General features: G+C 38.0%; 1 protein-coding gene across 2 annotated transcripts in view; it reads right to left on the minus strand.

Moving 5' to 3' along the window:
- Window positions 1-6,990: 6,990 nt before the first annotated feature.
- PNPLA8 (patatin like domain 8, phospholipase A2) overlaps window positions 6,991-16,514 on the minus strand; it is a 40,275-nt gene continuing 30,751 nt past the window's right edge. For both annotated transcript variants that reach the window (XM_082692003.1, XM_082692004.1), the window contains exons 9-10: window positions 15,387-15,582; window positions 6,991-8,047 (exon numbers count right to left, since the gene is read on the minus strand). In XM_082692003.1, coding sequence (XP_082548129.1) covers window positions 7,773-8,047; window positions 15,387-15,582 — 471 coding nt within the window. In that variant the 3' untranslated portion in view covers window positions 6,991-7,772. The remainder of the gene's footprint in view (window positions 8,048-15,386; window positions 15,583-16,514) is intronic.

A 16,514-nucleotide genomic window follows, 5' to 3' on the forward strand; every position in this document is an offset into this window, starting at 1 on the left:
GAATTAATCTGAATTAAGTTAATGATTTTTATCATGAAGTCAACATTCCAGTTAGTGCTTTATTTTCAACAAATTACCCAAACTAATAATACCTCTCTGTGGGGTATGATGAATTCCAACCCACTTGGCTCAGCTGAATAAAGGTTGTAATGAACAAGGCAATCAGTGTGACTTCTAAGAGACACATTTATCAAACCCTTGGACCAGCACATGCAAACCGTTTAGTCCAGGGACATCTGTACTCTGTGAATCTTTTTGGGTGGTGGAAAGTTCCTGCCAGGAACAGAACAAACTGTGCTTTAATGTGACCTCCCTCCTTCCTATTTCCTAGTTCTGAAATGAGCAACTGCCACAGTTTTGGTCCAAAAAAGTGAAGATTAAGTGAACAGTTCAGTTGTAATTAAACTTGGCCAAAAAAAAAAAAAAAAAAAAAGGAACAGGGAGCAATGAACACAACAAAAATTCCTGTTGGGATAAACTGAAAATGGCATTTTGCAAATGGTGTAGGCATCTTAACTCTGGTCCAAGTAGATCCTCAATTTCTTGTGGAAGAAATTCCTTATTTGTGTTTTGTGGATAAGCAGCTCATGGTTTCTGAAAGGAGCAATGTTAGTATTTTGGGTGGGAGTTCATTATGGGGGGCTTTCCTGTGTGCTGGGTCTACCGGATGACATTCACCATCTCTGACTCCTGGGTACCAAATGCTGATGGTCCCCCAGACAATCTCTCCTTACTCCCTTACATTTTCAGGGGTATGGGTAATCCCACTCCTAGCAGAGAATCACTGTGGTAATAAACAAGGATACAAGAACTGTGCACATGATTTGATGTTGGGATCACACATCTTCACTGACTAAACCCAAGAGGTTAGATTCTGTTTAGTAAATGGGAGTGTGAAGTCACTCTGCAACATTTCAGGAAAGGACATTCTAGGAAAGAGGGATGGAGAGTTGTGGTTAAAAAAAAAATGGAGACATCTTAGGTCTCCTACTTCCTAGCTGTGATGTGTTGCCAACTTTAGGGAGGGATAATGATGATCTTCACCTCACACGCTCACTGGAAGGGTACAGCGTGCTGACACGCGGACTTGCTCAGCTCGGTTCCTGGTCAGCAAGCCCTCAAATGTTCCAGCCGTGAGGCATAAAGTTAGAAAAGTGGGAGTCTATGCATTTAACGGAGGTCATTCACAAGGACCAAGAATCTGTCAGAACAATATCCATTGGAAGAAACAAAGATAAATTAGGGCAGTCTCAGAAAAAAAACTAAAAAAATAAAGCAAATGGCAATTTTCCATCACCAGAAACATGTCTTATTTGTTGTCCTGTAAACCGTAGAGAAAAAATTAGAGTGTATTTTCATAAACTCACAGGGCATGACATTAGCATTCATGTTTATTATTTTGTGCCATATTCTATTTACTTTTTAGACAGCACAGAGCCCAACGTGGGTTTGATCTCATGACCCTGAGATCACAACATGAGCCAAAATCAAGAATCAGATGCTTAACTGACTTAACTGAGCACCCCAATTTTAGGCCATATCTAAATATGTGATGGACTCCTGTTTAAATTTGTACAATTCAGGAACTCCATACTTGATGGTTCACAACTGCTTAGCCTATGTCAAAATGTTTTGTTCCATTAACTATGAATTCAGTTCAGGAATCCACAATGAATACATATGGAAACACGGAAAGTGTGCGCTCTTATTTCTGAATTCTTTATCTAAAAAACAAATGTATTGCATATCTAACATGCTTTTCTTCTCTAAAATAGCTTATAATTAATGTATTTACTGATTGAGATTGAACTCTAAGCCAATTAACACATTTAATCAGATGTAAATTCAAAATGCTTTCGGTAAAAATAACATAAAAAAAATGCTGAAATGTCACTCAGTAACTGCTAAGTTACTCAGTGCCTGCCAACAATAAAATATCATCTGATCCAGAATCCAGGGTCTGACATTTTCTAAATCAACAAAATTCCTAGAGCTCTAAATACATTTATGCCAAAAATAATACAGTAATAATGTGTGATATTTAATCCATATACATGTTGTTGCACAATTAATATTAGACATTTTAAAATAGGTGTTCACTGAAGATAATAACCCAGAACTATCACAATCAAGCATTACCAGTAAGACCATTAATATTGCAATTATTTTTCACAATTTACCACACCCTGTCCATATTTCATGGGCAAGGTCATTGTGACATTACTAGTTTGATAATTCAAAACTGGAAAATCATGTTATCAGAATTGCAATCACTCTATGTATTTATTTCTATATACTAGGACCAATTAGAAAGTGAAATTAAAAAGGAAAATCAGTTCCATTCACAATTGCATCAAAATGAATAAAATACTTAGAAATAAATTTAACAAAAGGAGTGCAAGATTTGTATACTGAAAACTGTAAAACATTGTTGAGAACCAGTGTTTTGAATATCCAAATAAACGGAGAGTCCACGTTCATCATATGCCTTAAAGGACCGATACCACACAGACTCAATAGTAAAATGTCAGTTCTCTCAACTTTATATAGTCAATGTAGTCCCTATCACATTCTTGTGTGTGTGTGTGTGTGTGTGTGTGTGTGTGTGTGTATAAACAAGCTGACTGTAAAATTTATAAGGAAATGCAAAGGACCCAAAAATGCCAAAATAATTTTCAAAAAGAATAAATTGTTAGAGTTATACTCTGTCTTCAAACTTGTTATATGTCCATGGTAATAAGAACTGTGAGGTACTGGTACAGGAACAGCACACAGATTAATGGAACAGCGTGGAGTCCAGAGGCAGACTCACGAATGTAAGACAATGGATTTCTGACAAAAGTACAGATGCAATTCAGTGGTGAGGGGATTTTTTTTTTTTTTTCCAAAAAATGATGTTGGGACAACTGGATGCCCCTACACACACACACACACACACACACACACACACACACACACACACACACACACAGTATTCTTACAATTCCCTAAGAGGCGACAAACCAATCAAACCCAAAAATGGGCAAAAGATTTGAACATTTTAACCAAAGATCTTCAAATAGCTTGTAGGCACCTGTAAGATGATCACCATCCACAGTCATTAGAAGACTGCACATTAAAACCACCGTGGAATAGCACCACCAATCCCCTAGGATGGTGGTCATCAGACAGACAGACAACACCCAGGTCTGGTAAACGTGTAGAAAAACTGAACTCTCCTGCAGCGCTGATGGCGGATGTAAAGTGGTCCAGACACTCTGGAGAACTGCTTGGCTGTTTCCTGAGAAGTTAAACACACTTACCATACAGCAGCAGCAATTACACCAACTACTGATACGTGCCACAACCTGGACAAATCTCAAAAACATGAGAAGTGAGAGAAGCCAGAGTCAAAAGATTACTGGGGCTCGATTCCAGGTGTATGTAATACGTAGAAATGGCAACTCTCGACTGGCAGATCAGTGGTTGTCTGGGGCTGGGGACGGAAGCAGGGAATGCCTATAAACAAGCATGAGGAAACTTTCGGTGGGGGGAGGGGATGATGGAACTGCCCTAGAATTGGATTATGGTGATGGTTACATAACTAGTATAAACCTACTAAAAATTATTGGGTTGTACAGTTACAATGGGTGACTTCTGGTATGAAATGTATACTTCAACACACTGTAAGAAATAAAGGGAAAAGAGACAATCAAATAAAATAAGAATTGGATCTTCAAATGTGGGTGATGTAAAGGGCAAAGTCCATTGTGGAATAAAGATGGCCGTCAATATAGGTCTGTATAATGAGTAACTTATGTTCCTGGATAACTGGGAGAGTAGAAAGAGGAACTTAAAAATATTTATAATTTTTTAATTTCGTTATTATTTAACTTTCTAACTGCCTTGATTTCCTTAGGTGGAAAACAGGAATACTATTAGTACAAGGATAGTATAAGGATTCACAGGCATAGAATGAAGCCTACTGAGATGATGAACATAGAGCTTTCATTGTAATGGTTGCCATGTAACTCCTAGATATTAGCTATTAGCAATCATAGAATATTCAGTATTTAAGTTTCCTCTATAGGTGTGAAAATACTGAACAAAAACACATCTAGGTTTCTCTAATTCCAGAGCTTTGAAATTTCCCTAAATGTAAAAACAGAACCACAATTAAATCAACTTTGTCAAAGTTAGTTGTAATAAAATTATTGAAACTAGATCAATGTTGGTGCTTCAATTTGATTTTAAAAAATAAATCCAGGGGCGCCTGGGTGGCTCAGTGGGTTAAGCCTCTGCCTTCTGCTCATGTCATGATCTCAGGGTCCTGGGATCGAGCCCCACATCGGGCTCTCTGCTCAGTGGGGAGCCTGCTTCCCCCTCTCTGCCTGTCTCTCTGCCTACTTGTGATCTCTCACTCTGTGTTAAAGAAATTAAAAAAAAAAAACTTAAAAAAATCCATTTTCAAGGCACATATTAACATATTTTAAATAAATAAAATGGTTACAAAGGAAAAAATATCTATTGGCATGAATGAAAACTAGCTGTTTTAAATATAAAAGTTTATCAAGAAGCATAAACCGGGGATGCCTGGGTGGCTCAGTTGGTTAAGCAGCTGTCTTCGGCTCAGGTCATGATCCCAGCGTCCTGGGATCGAGTCCCACATCGGGCTCCTTGCTCAGCCAGGAGCCTGCTTCTCCCTCTGCCTCTGCCTGCCATTCTGTCTGCCTGTGCTCACTCTCTCCCCCCGCCTCTCTCTCTGATAAATAAATAAAATCTTTAAAAAAAAAAAAAAGCATAAACCGTTTGCTAAAGACATCAGTTAAATCTTATACAATGAACAAAGAAGAAAAAAATACCCTAACTTCTTGTTTCGTTTATCTTATTTGACCAGTTTATTTTTATAAACTACCACAGAATTATAGGGTTTGAAGGAATCTGAAGAGGCCATTTATCTATCTTCAAGAATTTTCTCTCATAAAGAACTTACCCTACTTTAAAAAGAATGCAATGAAGAATCCATAACCTATTGCGTATCAAGCACTCGTCTTTCAGAAGTGTTCTTTGCTTCTGTTCTGGAAAGAAATCCACTTTGCTCTGGGAGCGTGGAAAGTACGGGTTTCATTATAAAATGAGGGTTATTCCAGATGAATTACACAGTTCTTCAGATAATGAGGTTCAAGTACAAATGGGGACAAGAATAACTGAACACTGGTACACCACTGAGCTGGGTGCTCTGGGTTCCCCTTCTGTTGGACAGTGGAGCGAGCTGATGCAACAGGGACGGGGACATGGGGCCATACTCAAGCGCCATGCCATGTGCTTTAGGAGAGCAGCAGTGGCCAGAGTACACTTGTCAATTCTGTACTGTTCAGAACAGAAGGAAATGATCAGCCAAGCGAGAACAAGGACAGAGAGTTAACTTCGCGGTAGAACGTTAGGGAAGACTGACCTTATGATAGGTGCCGATACGTGAAATACACACTACTTTTATTGTGCTTGAAATAGTTTATCACAAGCAAAATACTTCTGGGTACTCATTCTGACCGCCAATTATTTGTACTTTTCTTACAGACGGTTCTAGTTGCATAACAATATACAGTATTTGTGGACTATTTGACAGTGTCTTTAGAAACCGCTGGTATTTTCATATTTACTTCCATTATGTCAAAACTATGTCATTTGAAGTTTACAGACCTGTATTTTTAGTCACATTACTTTTAGTCACCTTATTAGCACTGACACTTGTGAAATATTCAACACTGTGCCTAGAATTATTTCTAGAGCACAGCAGGTTTAGTAAAAACTTTGAGCTTCCAACGAACTCTCGAACTTTTGGGATCCTGGCTGCTTCAGTAATCAGCCGCTCCCTAGAAGGGGAAAGCGGAGGCAACTGTTGGGAGCAGCCGACAAGGAAGCTCCGAGGGAACCCATCTACCCCATCACCGATGTCCCTTCCTCCCCTCACGACTGCATGCTTTTTGTGACTTTCTTTCCTCTCAGAAGATTCCTCTGACATCTCCTTTCTCTTGGGTAAAACGTGTGTGGGAGGAGAAAAGGCTCATAGGGTAATTTTAGCCCAGGCCGTGTTTTCTCCCCGCTCCGGGGGAAATCCCATGTAGCCCATATGCCTCTAGGGACAACTCTATCGGAGGTACTATTTTTAATAAAGAATACTATCTGCGGCGAGAAGAGAACTGAAACATGGCCAGCATACCCTTTATCACAGAAATAAGAATTTTCAGACACTCCGCAAGGCCTGAGCATCAAAACAATTTTTATTCCATTATTTTATGTTAACTGATGAGTTGGGAGAATTTACTACATTTCTGAAACAGACGATTTTTCCTCTTTGCTTCTTTGAAAAGAGCAGATATTCTACTATTCTACCAGTTTAACACTGGTAGACTGAACACTCATTTTCACATCTCTTCCCATCTTGTGCTTGTACATCGGCAGAACTTGGATTGCCATAAAAGAGTAAATAAAATTTTCAAGCTAGCTTTTCTCATTTTATAAACGAAATACCCAAAGCCCAGAGATGCTGTCGCTCTCCTCCTGGTCACATAGAGGACTTTGCATCAGAGGTCAGATTAGCATCCAGACTCTCAGCTCCCCCCAGCGCTCTGAACCATGCCTCACAGCCTCTATGAATTCACATTCTGAAGAAGCAATGGAATCATTCAGCAGTGGGGTTTAGCTTTAGCTGGTATGTACAAAACAAAAGGCATTCACCTTTTCTCATTTTCCTTGACAAATCTATACGTGATGTTAAGGACTTACATAGCAGGTAAGTAACAAAGCAAGATGAATGTGGTTGGCATAAACAATGATTTGGGTTGGCATATATACAACCTCCATGAAATCCAAACTGGTTAAAGAAGTTAATCAGATGAAACAAAACTTATTTTTCTAAGCACACTGTTGGCAGGTATATTCAAATGCTTATGAGATAGGAAGCTACATTTTGTATGAAGAGTAAAAAAATTTTTAAAAACGACATTAGCCTTTTAACAGTATATTATTTCAATAGTTTATTTTTGTTAATGATAGAGATATCTTTTCAGTAAATTCAAATAATTAATTTTTTAACAGTGAATGATACACTAGAGCTAGAAAAGTTAACACCCAGCATTATCTTGAAACTTCAGAGGGAAAAGTGGTTGACTGGACCTTCACCTATCTTTGTGAACCAAATGATGTTGACTGAAATAAATGTATTTTGAACAGAACTTCATCTGATTCTTTCGTATTTCAAATGTAAAAGCCCTCTGACACAGAAAATTTATTTTTATGTATCTGTTTATATGATAATCCAGTAAAAGTCAACATTTGGATCCTAGACTATACCTTGTGAAAATTTAAGTGATGGAAATTTAAGAAGAAATTAGATTTTCCCCATGACAGTAAATCAGTATCAAATATATTCCACATGATTATGGTGACTGAAGCAAAAATACCAAGTATAGGACGATGATAGTTCTTGTTTGGCACATATATTAATAAATTCTCAAATATCAAACAATAGAACAGCAGTATTTACTAAAACCAACTAGCACAATAATAAAAAGACTCCTAGAGCACTGTTATTCACATCATAAAAACCTAATTCCCGTATGAATTCTGAAACCCAACATGCCCTCTGTACCATGCAAGCTGGTCCAAGCACATACTTTGCCAGGATTCGCTAGTATTTCTGAGTAACCTCAAGCTGAATCCCACCAATTCCTTATGGAACTCACTGATCTTCCGATCAGGCCCTCGCTTATGAAAATATATACATACCCTTATCACAATTTTGAAAAGAACGGAAGGCCTTCATACATGTCAGTTTTTAGTTTTATCCAATCATTAATTTTCTGCAGAGTTGTTTTTTCTTGAGTTAGTATTTTTGCAAGTTTTTTCATTTTTTCTTCATTTCTTTCTATGTACTTCAACCCTTCCAGCTGCAGCTGATTGAGCTTTTCATTTCGGCTTTCATCCAGAGGTATGTTTTCACACATTACAGGATTAAATCTAAAATAGGTGTCAGGAGGTAACAGACCATCAAGCATTACATGAACTTCTGTTGAAACAAAGAGAGAGAGAACAGGGTAGATAAGAAAATTGATTTATTCTGCAATGATCTAATTTTATCCTTATTTAAAACTATCTTCTTTGAGGGCAAATTATAAAGCTTTATTTCATCATGCCAGCCAATTAACAGTCAGTCCAAGGATTCCATACTAATGACTATAACTGCAAAATGAAATTCATCTCCCAAGATCATTCATATAACTCTGCTAATTAGATTACTAGCTCCTCTGTTCTCTTTTCTGTTTTTGGTCATACTGTTAGCCACTGCAGAAATGCCTTTACAACTTTCCTTTTACTGTTTTATGATTTTTTGGTATCGTCTTTACTGAGGTATAATTTGCATACAAAATTCATGAATCTTAAGTGTATGATTTGAGAAGTTCTGAGAAACGTGTATCTTTGTGTAATCACACCAGTTATGACAGAACATTTCTATCACCCCAAAAAAGTTCCTTCATGCCTTTTGTACTTCTTCCTCTTCTTACTCTTTGCCTTTTCTAGAATTTCATGTAAAAGAATCAAAAGTATATAGCTAGCTCTTCTGGGACTAGCTTCTTTTACTTAGCAATATTCTTTTGAAATTCACCCCTGTCATAGTATGTATCAACAGCTCCTTCCCTTTTAATTGGTGGGTAGAATTCCACTGCACAGACACATCACAATTTGTTCTTTCCTGTTCTGGTTCTCTTCAGTTTTTAGCTCGTAGGAATAATTCTGCTGTAAGCATTTACATGAAGTCTTCCTGTGGATAACAGATTCCACTTCTCTTGAGGGAATACTTTGCAATGAGACTGCTGGGTCATATAGTAAAAGCATGTTTATCTTTTTTCTTTTTTAACTGAAGTATAGCTGCCACACAGTGTTATATGTTAATCTTCTGAAGAACTGCAACATTGTTTTCCAGATGGCCATACCATTCTGCATTCCAACCGTTAATATATCAGAGTCCCACTGTTCTACATCTTTGTCAAAACTTGGTATTGTCAGCCTTAATTTTAGCCATTCTAGAGGATGTGTAGTTTTACTTTTTACCTTGTAGTTTTACTTTTCATTTCTAACGATTAATGGTGTGAAGTCTTTTATGTACCTTTTAGTCATCTGCATATCTTCTTCAATGAAATGTCTGTTCAAATTATTTTGTCCATTTTTTTAGTGAATTTATTTATTTATTTAAAGATTTTAATTATTTGATAGAGATCACAAGAAGGCAGAGAGGCAGGCAGAGAGAGGGAGGGGGAAGCAGGCTCCCTGCGGAGCACAAAGCCTGATGCGGGGCTCAACCCCAGGACCCCAGGATCATGACCTGAGCCGAAGGCAAAGGCCTTAACCCACTGAGCCACCTAGGCGCTCCTGAATTTATGTAATTCTTATATAAATATTGTGGGCATTCTCTATATGGTTTGAATCTGCTTATATACTTGGTTCTGGTAATAGATCAGATACGTTTTGCTAGTATTTTATTTTGGCCTATAGCTTTTCATTTCAATGTCTTTTTTTTTAATTAATTTATTTTTTTAAATAAACATATAATGTATTTTTATCCCCAGGGGTACAGTCTGTGAATCACCAGGTTTACACATTTCATAGCACTCACCATAGCACATACCCTTCCCAATGTCCATATCCCCCCAGCCTCCCCCCAACAACCCTCAGTCTGTTTTTTGAGATTGAGTCTTTTATGGTTTGTCTCCCTCCTAATCCCACCTTCTTTCATTTATTCTTCTCCTACCCCCTAACCCCCCTAGGTTGCATCTCCACTTCCTCATATCAGGGAGATCATGATAGTTGTCTTTCTCCGATTGACTTATTTCGCTAAACATAATACCCTCTAGTTCCATCCATGTCATCGCAAATGGCAAATTTCATTTCTTTTGATGGATGCATAGTATTCCATTGTGTATATATACCACATCTTCTTTATCCATTCATCTGTTGATGGACTAAGACTGTCTTCTGAAGAGCAAAATCTGTACCCTGGTAAAGTCTAATTTATCTCTTTTTTTCTTTTTTGGTTCATGCTTTTTGTATTCTATCTAAAAAATCTTTACCTAACCCAAGTCATTAAGATTTTCTCAGGGTACTCTTCTGGAAGTTTAACAGTTTCAACTCTTTTATTTAAGTCTATGATCCATTTCAGATTAATTTTTGTATATGGTGTGAAGAGTCAAGGCTCACTTTCTGAATATGGTTACCTCATTGTCCCTGTACTATTGGTTGGAAAGACTATCCCTTCCCACTCAGTTACCTTGTCAAAAATCTTTTGAGCTTACATGTACGGATCAATTTCTGTACTATTATGCAGCACTGATCTATATGTCTATCTTTATGCAAATACCACAGTCCTTCGCTTACTGCAGTTTTATAGTCTCGAGATTAGAAAGTGTAAATCCTCCAATTTTGTTCTTTTTCAAAATTGTTTTGGTTCTTAGAGATCCTTTGCATATCCATATAAACTTTACAGTCATCTTGTTAAATCTCTACCCCAGAAAAAGGCTATCTGGATTTTTACAGCAACTGCATGGTGTCTACAGGTCAGCTCGCCATATGCCTCTAAAACACCACTAGATTTCCAATTCATGAGCATGGTGTATCTACTGATTTATTCAGAACTTCTTTAATTTCTTCCAGGAATGTTTTGCAGTTTTTACTGTTCGGATCTTGCATATAATTTAAAACAAGTAATTCCTTCAAGTGTTTGACATTCTTGTGCTATTGTAAATGATATTTATCTCTGTATATATTTAATTTTAATTTCCAGCTGCTAGTATTCAGAAATACAATTGAGTTTTCTGACTCTATATTCTCCAACTTTGCTGAACTCACTTGTTAGCTCTAGGAGCCTTTTAACAGATTGTCAACATAGACAATGGTGTTATCTATAAATACTTACTTCCTTTCTAATCTAGCTTCCTTTTATTTCCTTTCAGTGCCTTGCTATACTGGATATACTGGAAAGAATCTCCAGTAAACTGCTGACTGGAAATGATGAGACATATATTACTCTGCTTCTGATCTTAACACAGAAAGTTTTCAGTCTTTCATCATCAAATATGATGCCAGCTCTAGGGGTTTTGTTTGTTTGAACAGACGCCCTCTGTTGGGCTAAGGAAGTTCCCTTCTGTTCCTCACTTACTATGAGTTTTCATCTGTCAGGTGTCTTTTCTTCATCTATTATGTCACAAAATTTTCATTTTTTGTCTTAAATTAACATGTAAATTTCATTAATTTTTAGTATGTTAAACCAATCCTGTATTCTTGGGATGAATCCTACTTGGTTATACTCTGTTCTCCTTTTAGATTGCTCAATTCAATTTATTAATATATTTTAAGGATTTCAGCATGGGGAGACTAATAGGGAATTGGTATTTTTATGCATTTTATAATTTTTTTTTCTCCTCTGGTTCTGGTGTCAGGGTAATATTGGTCTGATAGAATAACCTGGGATGTATTTACCCTTCTTCTATTTTCTGCAAGTTTTTATGCAGAACTGCTGTTAATCTTAGCAGCTGTATTTTTCATTTCAAACAGTGTATTTTTCACCTCTAGAAGTTTGATTTGGGCCTCTTTTGCATCATTCATTTCTCACCTTATCATATTCCAGTCTTCCTCCAGCCCAGTAAACATGCAAAGTATGTTTTTAATAGTTACTGTCTTTGCTAATTGCCTATCATCTGTTTCATAGCTAGGTCTGTTCCCACTGACTGGGTTTTCTCCTGGTGAAGGATGTCTTTTCTTGCTTCTTTGTATGCCTGGTAATTTTGTACTGGACACCAAACATTGTGAATTTTTGTTATTTTTCTGTGCTGATTGTTGTATCCCTTTTAATCTTGACTTTATTCTAACAATGGATGCTGTTAACTGGATTCAATTCCATCTATTTGAGGGCTGCTTTTAAGCAGTGTGAGAGTGGATCCTAAGCAGCCCTCACTCTGGAACTAATCTGATGCTACCACTGAGACAATACTCTTTTTGAGAACTCCTCTGCACATCTCGTGTATTGCCAGGTCCTTGTAACCTACTTGATAAAAACCTGAGCTACTTTGGCTCCTGGGTGAGCTCCAAGAGGAGTTGTGCCTAATTCTTCCTGGTGGTTCTTGGCCCTGCGTTGGGGAGCTTCCTCACATGCATGTACATATCAGTACTCCAGGGGACTCCCCTGCATATCTTTGGAGCACTCTCTCTGTGAAGCTGCCTCCTCTGTAGTATTTTGCCCACAAATTCCAGTTTCCTGGGCCTCCATGAACTCCAACTCTGTATCCTATCCGCTTTTTTGGGTCCACCCCTTCTTTGCTACCACCTAGAAACCTTTTTTTCAGGTAGCAAGCAGGGCAACTGCAGGGATTACTTCATTTATCTTCCTTCTCGCAAAGATCATGAACCCATGGCACCTCATCTAATGGCTGAAAGCCACTGTTCTGTTGTTTGCTAATGGTTTCAGGTGGGAGAGATATATGGCTTCTATTATTTATTTTTAATTTATTTATTTATTTTCAGGATAACAGTATTCATTATTTTTGCACCACACCCTGTGCTCCATGCAATCCATACCCTCTGTAATACCCACCACCTGGTACCCCAACCTCCCAACCCCCGCCCCTTCAAAACCCTCAGATTGTTTTTCAGAGTCCATAGTCTCTCATGGTTCACCTCCCCTTTCAATTTCCCTCAACTCCCTTCTCCTCTCTAACTCCCCATGTCCTCCATGCTATTTGTTATGCTCCTATTATTTTATCATGGTCAGAAGTGGCAGTCTTAATCCTCTTTTAAAATCTCTAAACCCTATTATCCTTTAAGACCTATATCAAGTCTACTTTGGTGTTTCGTTTTGAAAATTTTTGTACACTTGACAGAGAAAAAGAGGGGGAAAGCACAAGCAAGGGGAGCAGCAGGGCTTGATCCTAGGACCCCAGGATCATGACCTGAGCTGAAGGCAGAGGCTTAACCTACTGAGTCACCCAGGCGCCCCTAGTCTGTTTACAATAACCTAGTTTCATTTTCTTATTCCTCCTCTTAATTCATAATCTTAATCATCTGCAAACTCTTCACCATTTATTTAGCAACCAATAATGCATTAGATTGAGCTAAATAAAATTACAGTTTTTATGGGTCAACAACCATCAAGTATCAGCAATTGCATGTATTTCACTCAAGTTCTTCATTAAGAAGGGTGTTAAGTTATGGAAATAGCATTACTTGTTTCTTGAAAAATTTTAAATTAGCCTATCAGATGATGTGCAGCAGATAGACAAACAAGCATTTTGATACTGGCTGATTAAAGCTTTCTTTTTCTCAGCAGATTGTTTAAAATAAGAATACTGTACAGAGGGGTGCCTGGGTGGTTCAGTGGGTTAAAGCCTCTGCCTTCAGCTCGGGTCATGATCCCAGGGTCCTGGGATAGAGCCCTGCATCGGGCTCTCTGCTCAGCAGGGAGCCTGCTTCTTCCTCTCCCTCCCTCTCTGCCTACTTGTGATCTCTACCTGTCAAATAAATAAATAAAATCTTAAAAAAAAAGAATACTATACAGATCTAGAAATATGCTTTTCAAAAAAACTTTTGAGATTTTATTTATTTACTTGAGAGAGAGAAAGCATGAGCAGGGTGAGGGGCAGAAGAAGCAGCAGACTCCCTGGCTGAGCAGGGAGCCTGATGCAGGGCTCGATCCTAGGGCTCCAGAATTGATTGGGAGCCACCCAGCTGCCCCTAGAAATATGCTTCCTGGTAACAATGGTGTTAATTCCACAGTTTAATGAAAAACAGTAAGAAATTTTCTTTTACAATTTTTTTTTTTTGAGAGAGCGAGCGAGCATGCACAATTGGGGAAGAGGCAGATGGAGAGAGAATCTTAAAGCAGGCTCCATGTTTGGTGGGCTCGATATCACAACCCTGAGATCATGACCTGAGCTGAAATCAGGAGTCAAATGATTAACTGACTGAACCACCCAGGTGGCCCTCTTTTCCTCTTTTTGAATCACAGATGAAGCACTACTCAATTTTAACTATTCACTTGCATGTACATAAAAATATGCCACATGTATCAAGGAATCAATGTCACATCATCTTTAAGAAAACTGTTTTATGATGCCACAGGCATTTACTTCACTGCAGACATTCAGAAGTTTAGTATTCTAGGCTTAAATCAAATGTATTTGTGTTGTGATCTAGTAAAATAAAAATGTGATGGAAAAATAAGAAAGAAAAAAGAGAGTATTTTGTTGATCTTGACAACAAAATTTCAGATAGTGAAAAATCCAGTATACAAGCTTCTTTTGGGTTGTCACTTACTAGATTAAAAGTCCTCAGTGGGGAGTTTAAGACTATCATGTGGACTAAAGACTAGGCTAGTAACACAAGGATATGAAAAGAATGAGATTCAGAAGCAAGGGGTTGGTAAGTGGTAACAATTCTTTTTAAGAACTGAGTAACAGATTTCACATAAGACTTAAAAATAAAGTAACAAAATAAGGAGTTCTAGACTTCAAGGCCAAAACTAGAAATTGGATAAATACTCAATGACTGCGTACTATGTGCAGGCATCACAGTCAACACAGCCTGGACAGCTTCCCACCTTACATTCTTGTGGGATAGAGAGATAATAAGAAATGAAACAAGCAAATGTGTGATACACAGCCACGTTATGAGAGAAATGCTCTAAGTCAAAAAAAAAAAAAAAAAAGAGGAAGAAGCAGGGTAGGAGGGTAGAATGACATAGTGAGGGGGACAGAAAGGAATCAGGAAAGGTCTTCCTGAGAAAGTGACATCTGAGCAGAGGCCTGAATGAAAAAGCAGTGAATCAAGTATGAATCTGAGGGAAGAATACCTCACATGGAGTGGGCACAGCAACTGCAGAGTGCCCAAGGCAAGAGACTTCTGAACAGACTGAGGGCCACCTGGTAGCGGGGACACATATGAGGAATGGGGGAGGAGATGTATTCAAAGGCTAGGGACCTACTAAATTTCAGTGAATGAGGCTTTTGGATTTTGTTCTGCATGTGATGGGAAGCCTAGAGGCTCTGAGCAGGGTAAAGACAAGATCTGATGTATATTTTAAGTCTCCAACTGAACCTTCGTGCTAATCAGCTGCAGAAACTTCTCCAACTGTACACCTAGGCACGGGAGTACTAGCACATAGAAGGAAGTGAAGTCTCTGTTCTTGGGTCCCTTAGAAGAAATGAGTGAGGAGACATGAAAACAAAAGATTTGCTCCCCTCTGCTGCCTGAGCCCCCTAGACAGACCTAACATATTCTTTGGTAGGTAGCATCAGCATAAGCTACCAAACACTGAACTGTGGAAGTTAAAGTGCTTTAAGGTGGCAAATAGACAGACTGACCTTCTGTATCTGTGGCACTGTTGATAACATTAGACAGTTTGGTCTTCAAGCTCGTGTATGTCACAGAGTTCCTCACATCACTCTCATAACGTCCAGTGCCCAGGGACACTATGCACTCCAACGGGACGTCGGGCCAAAGACACTTACACTCATGCATTGCTAGTGCCGAAGGGTTATTGAGAAGCAAACCTCCATCCTGCAAAATATAAGTCAAGAAAATATAGTGCAGAACTCTTAAAGTAAAATTCTATTTTGTAAATATGAAAGCAAAAATTGTATTTTAAACAGGCTGAAATGTACTCGTAAGGAGAGCTTAACAATGTAGTAAATTGAAAAAATGATTTGAAGACAAGAAGTTCCTTTAAAGTGAATTTCTTTTATATACTATAGCTTAAAAAAAGTGTACTGTGAAAAAAAAAGTGTACTGTGAAAGATCACTGACCTCATTAAGATCTCTTTTCCTATTATGGAAATTATTTTAACTTCTTTGATTGCTTTGGATATTCTTCTCAAAACTACTAAAATGAACAAAGTTATTTTTAAAAGATATTATCCTTGCTTAGTGGTTACTATAGATTCTATATAAAATCTAACAGAACAACTGTGGTTCTACCGAACAATTAAAACTAGCTCTTCATTCACAAGTCAAATATAACCAGATAATTCAAACAAATTTAACTGCAACTTTATCAACAATACAATTTCAAAGTATCGCATTCATTATAATGCAGATATAACCTAAAGGAAGTTCATCCATTAAAAACTTAAATGGCCATCTACTCAATGGCTGGCCGAAGAGCAGGCAGTGACTACGGCTTTAGAGACTGCTATCCTTGTGCGCTGAGCTTGAAGCAGATGGACTGAGACTGTATCTGCTGGAAATGATCACAGTGGAGCATGGGCTGTTTTTTAGTGTTTTCAGAGGTACCAGGCCCACTCTCCTCAGAAAACCAATAGAGGCTAAACCCATGTCATTCAAAATTCCACTGTCTTTCTGTTCCATTCAATAATACCATTCAAATCTCTGAGCTTCCTTGCCACCGACAAGTCATCTTCAAAAACCATTCTTCTATCTACTCCCCAAGGTCACACATTAGCTCTTGTTATCAAGATACATGGAATCATACA

This window comes from Mustela nivalis (assembly GCF_964662115.1).
Source record: "Mustela nivalis genome assembly, chromosome: 12".
In the NCBI taxonomy this organism is placed as follows: domain Eukaryota; kingdom Metazoa; phylum Chordata; class Mammalia; order Carnivora; family Mustelidae; genus Mustela; species Mustela nivalis.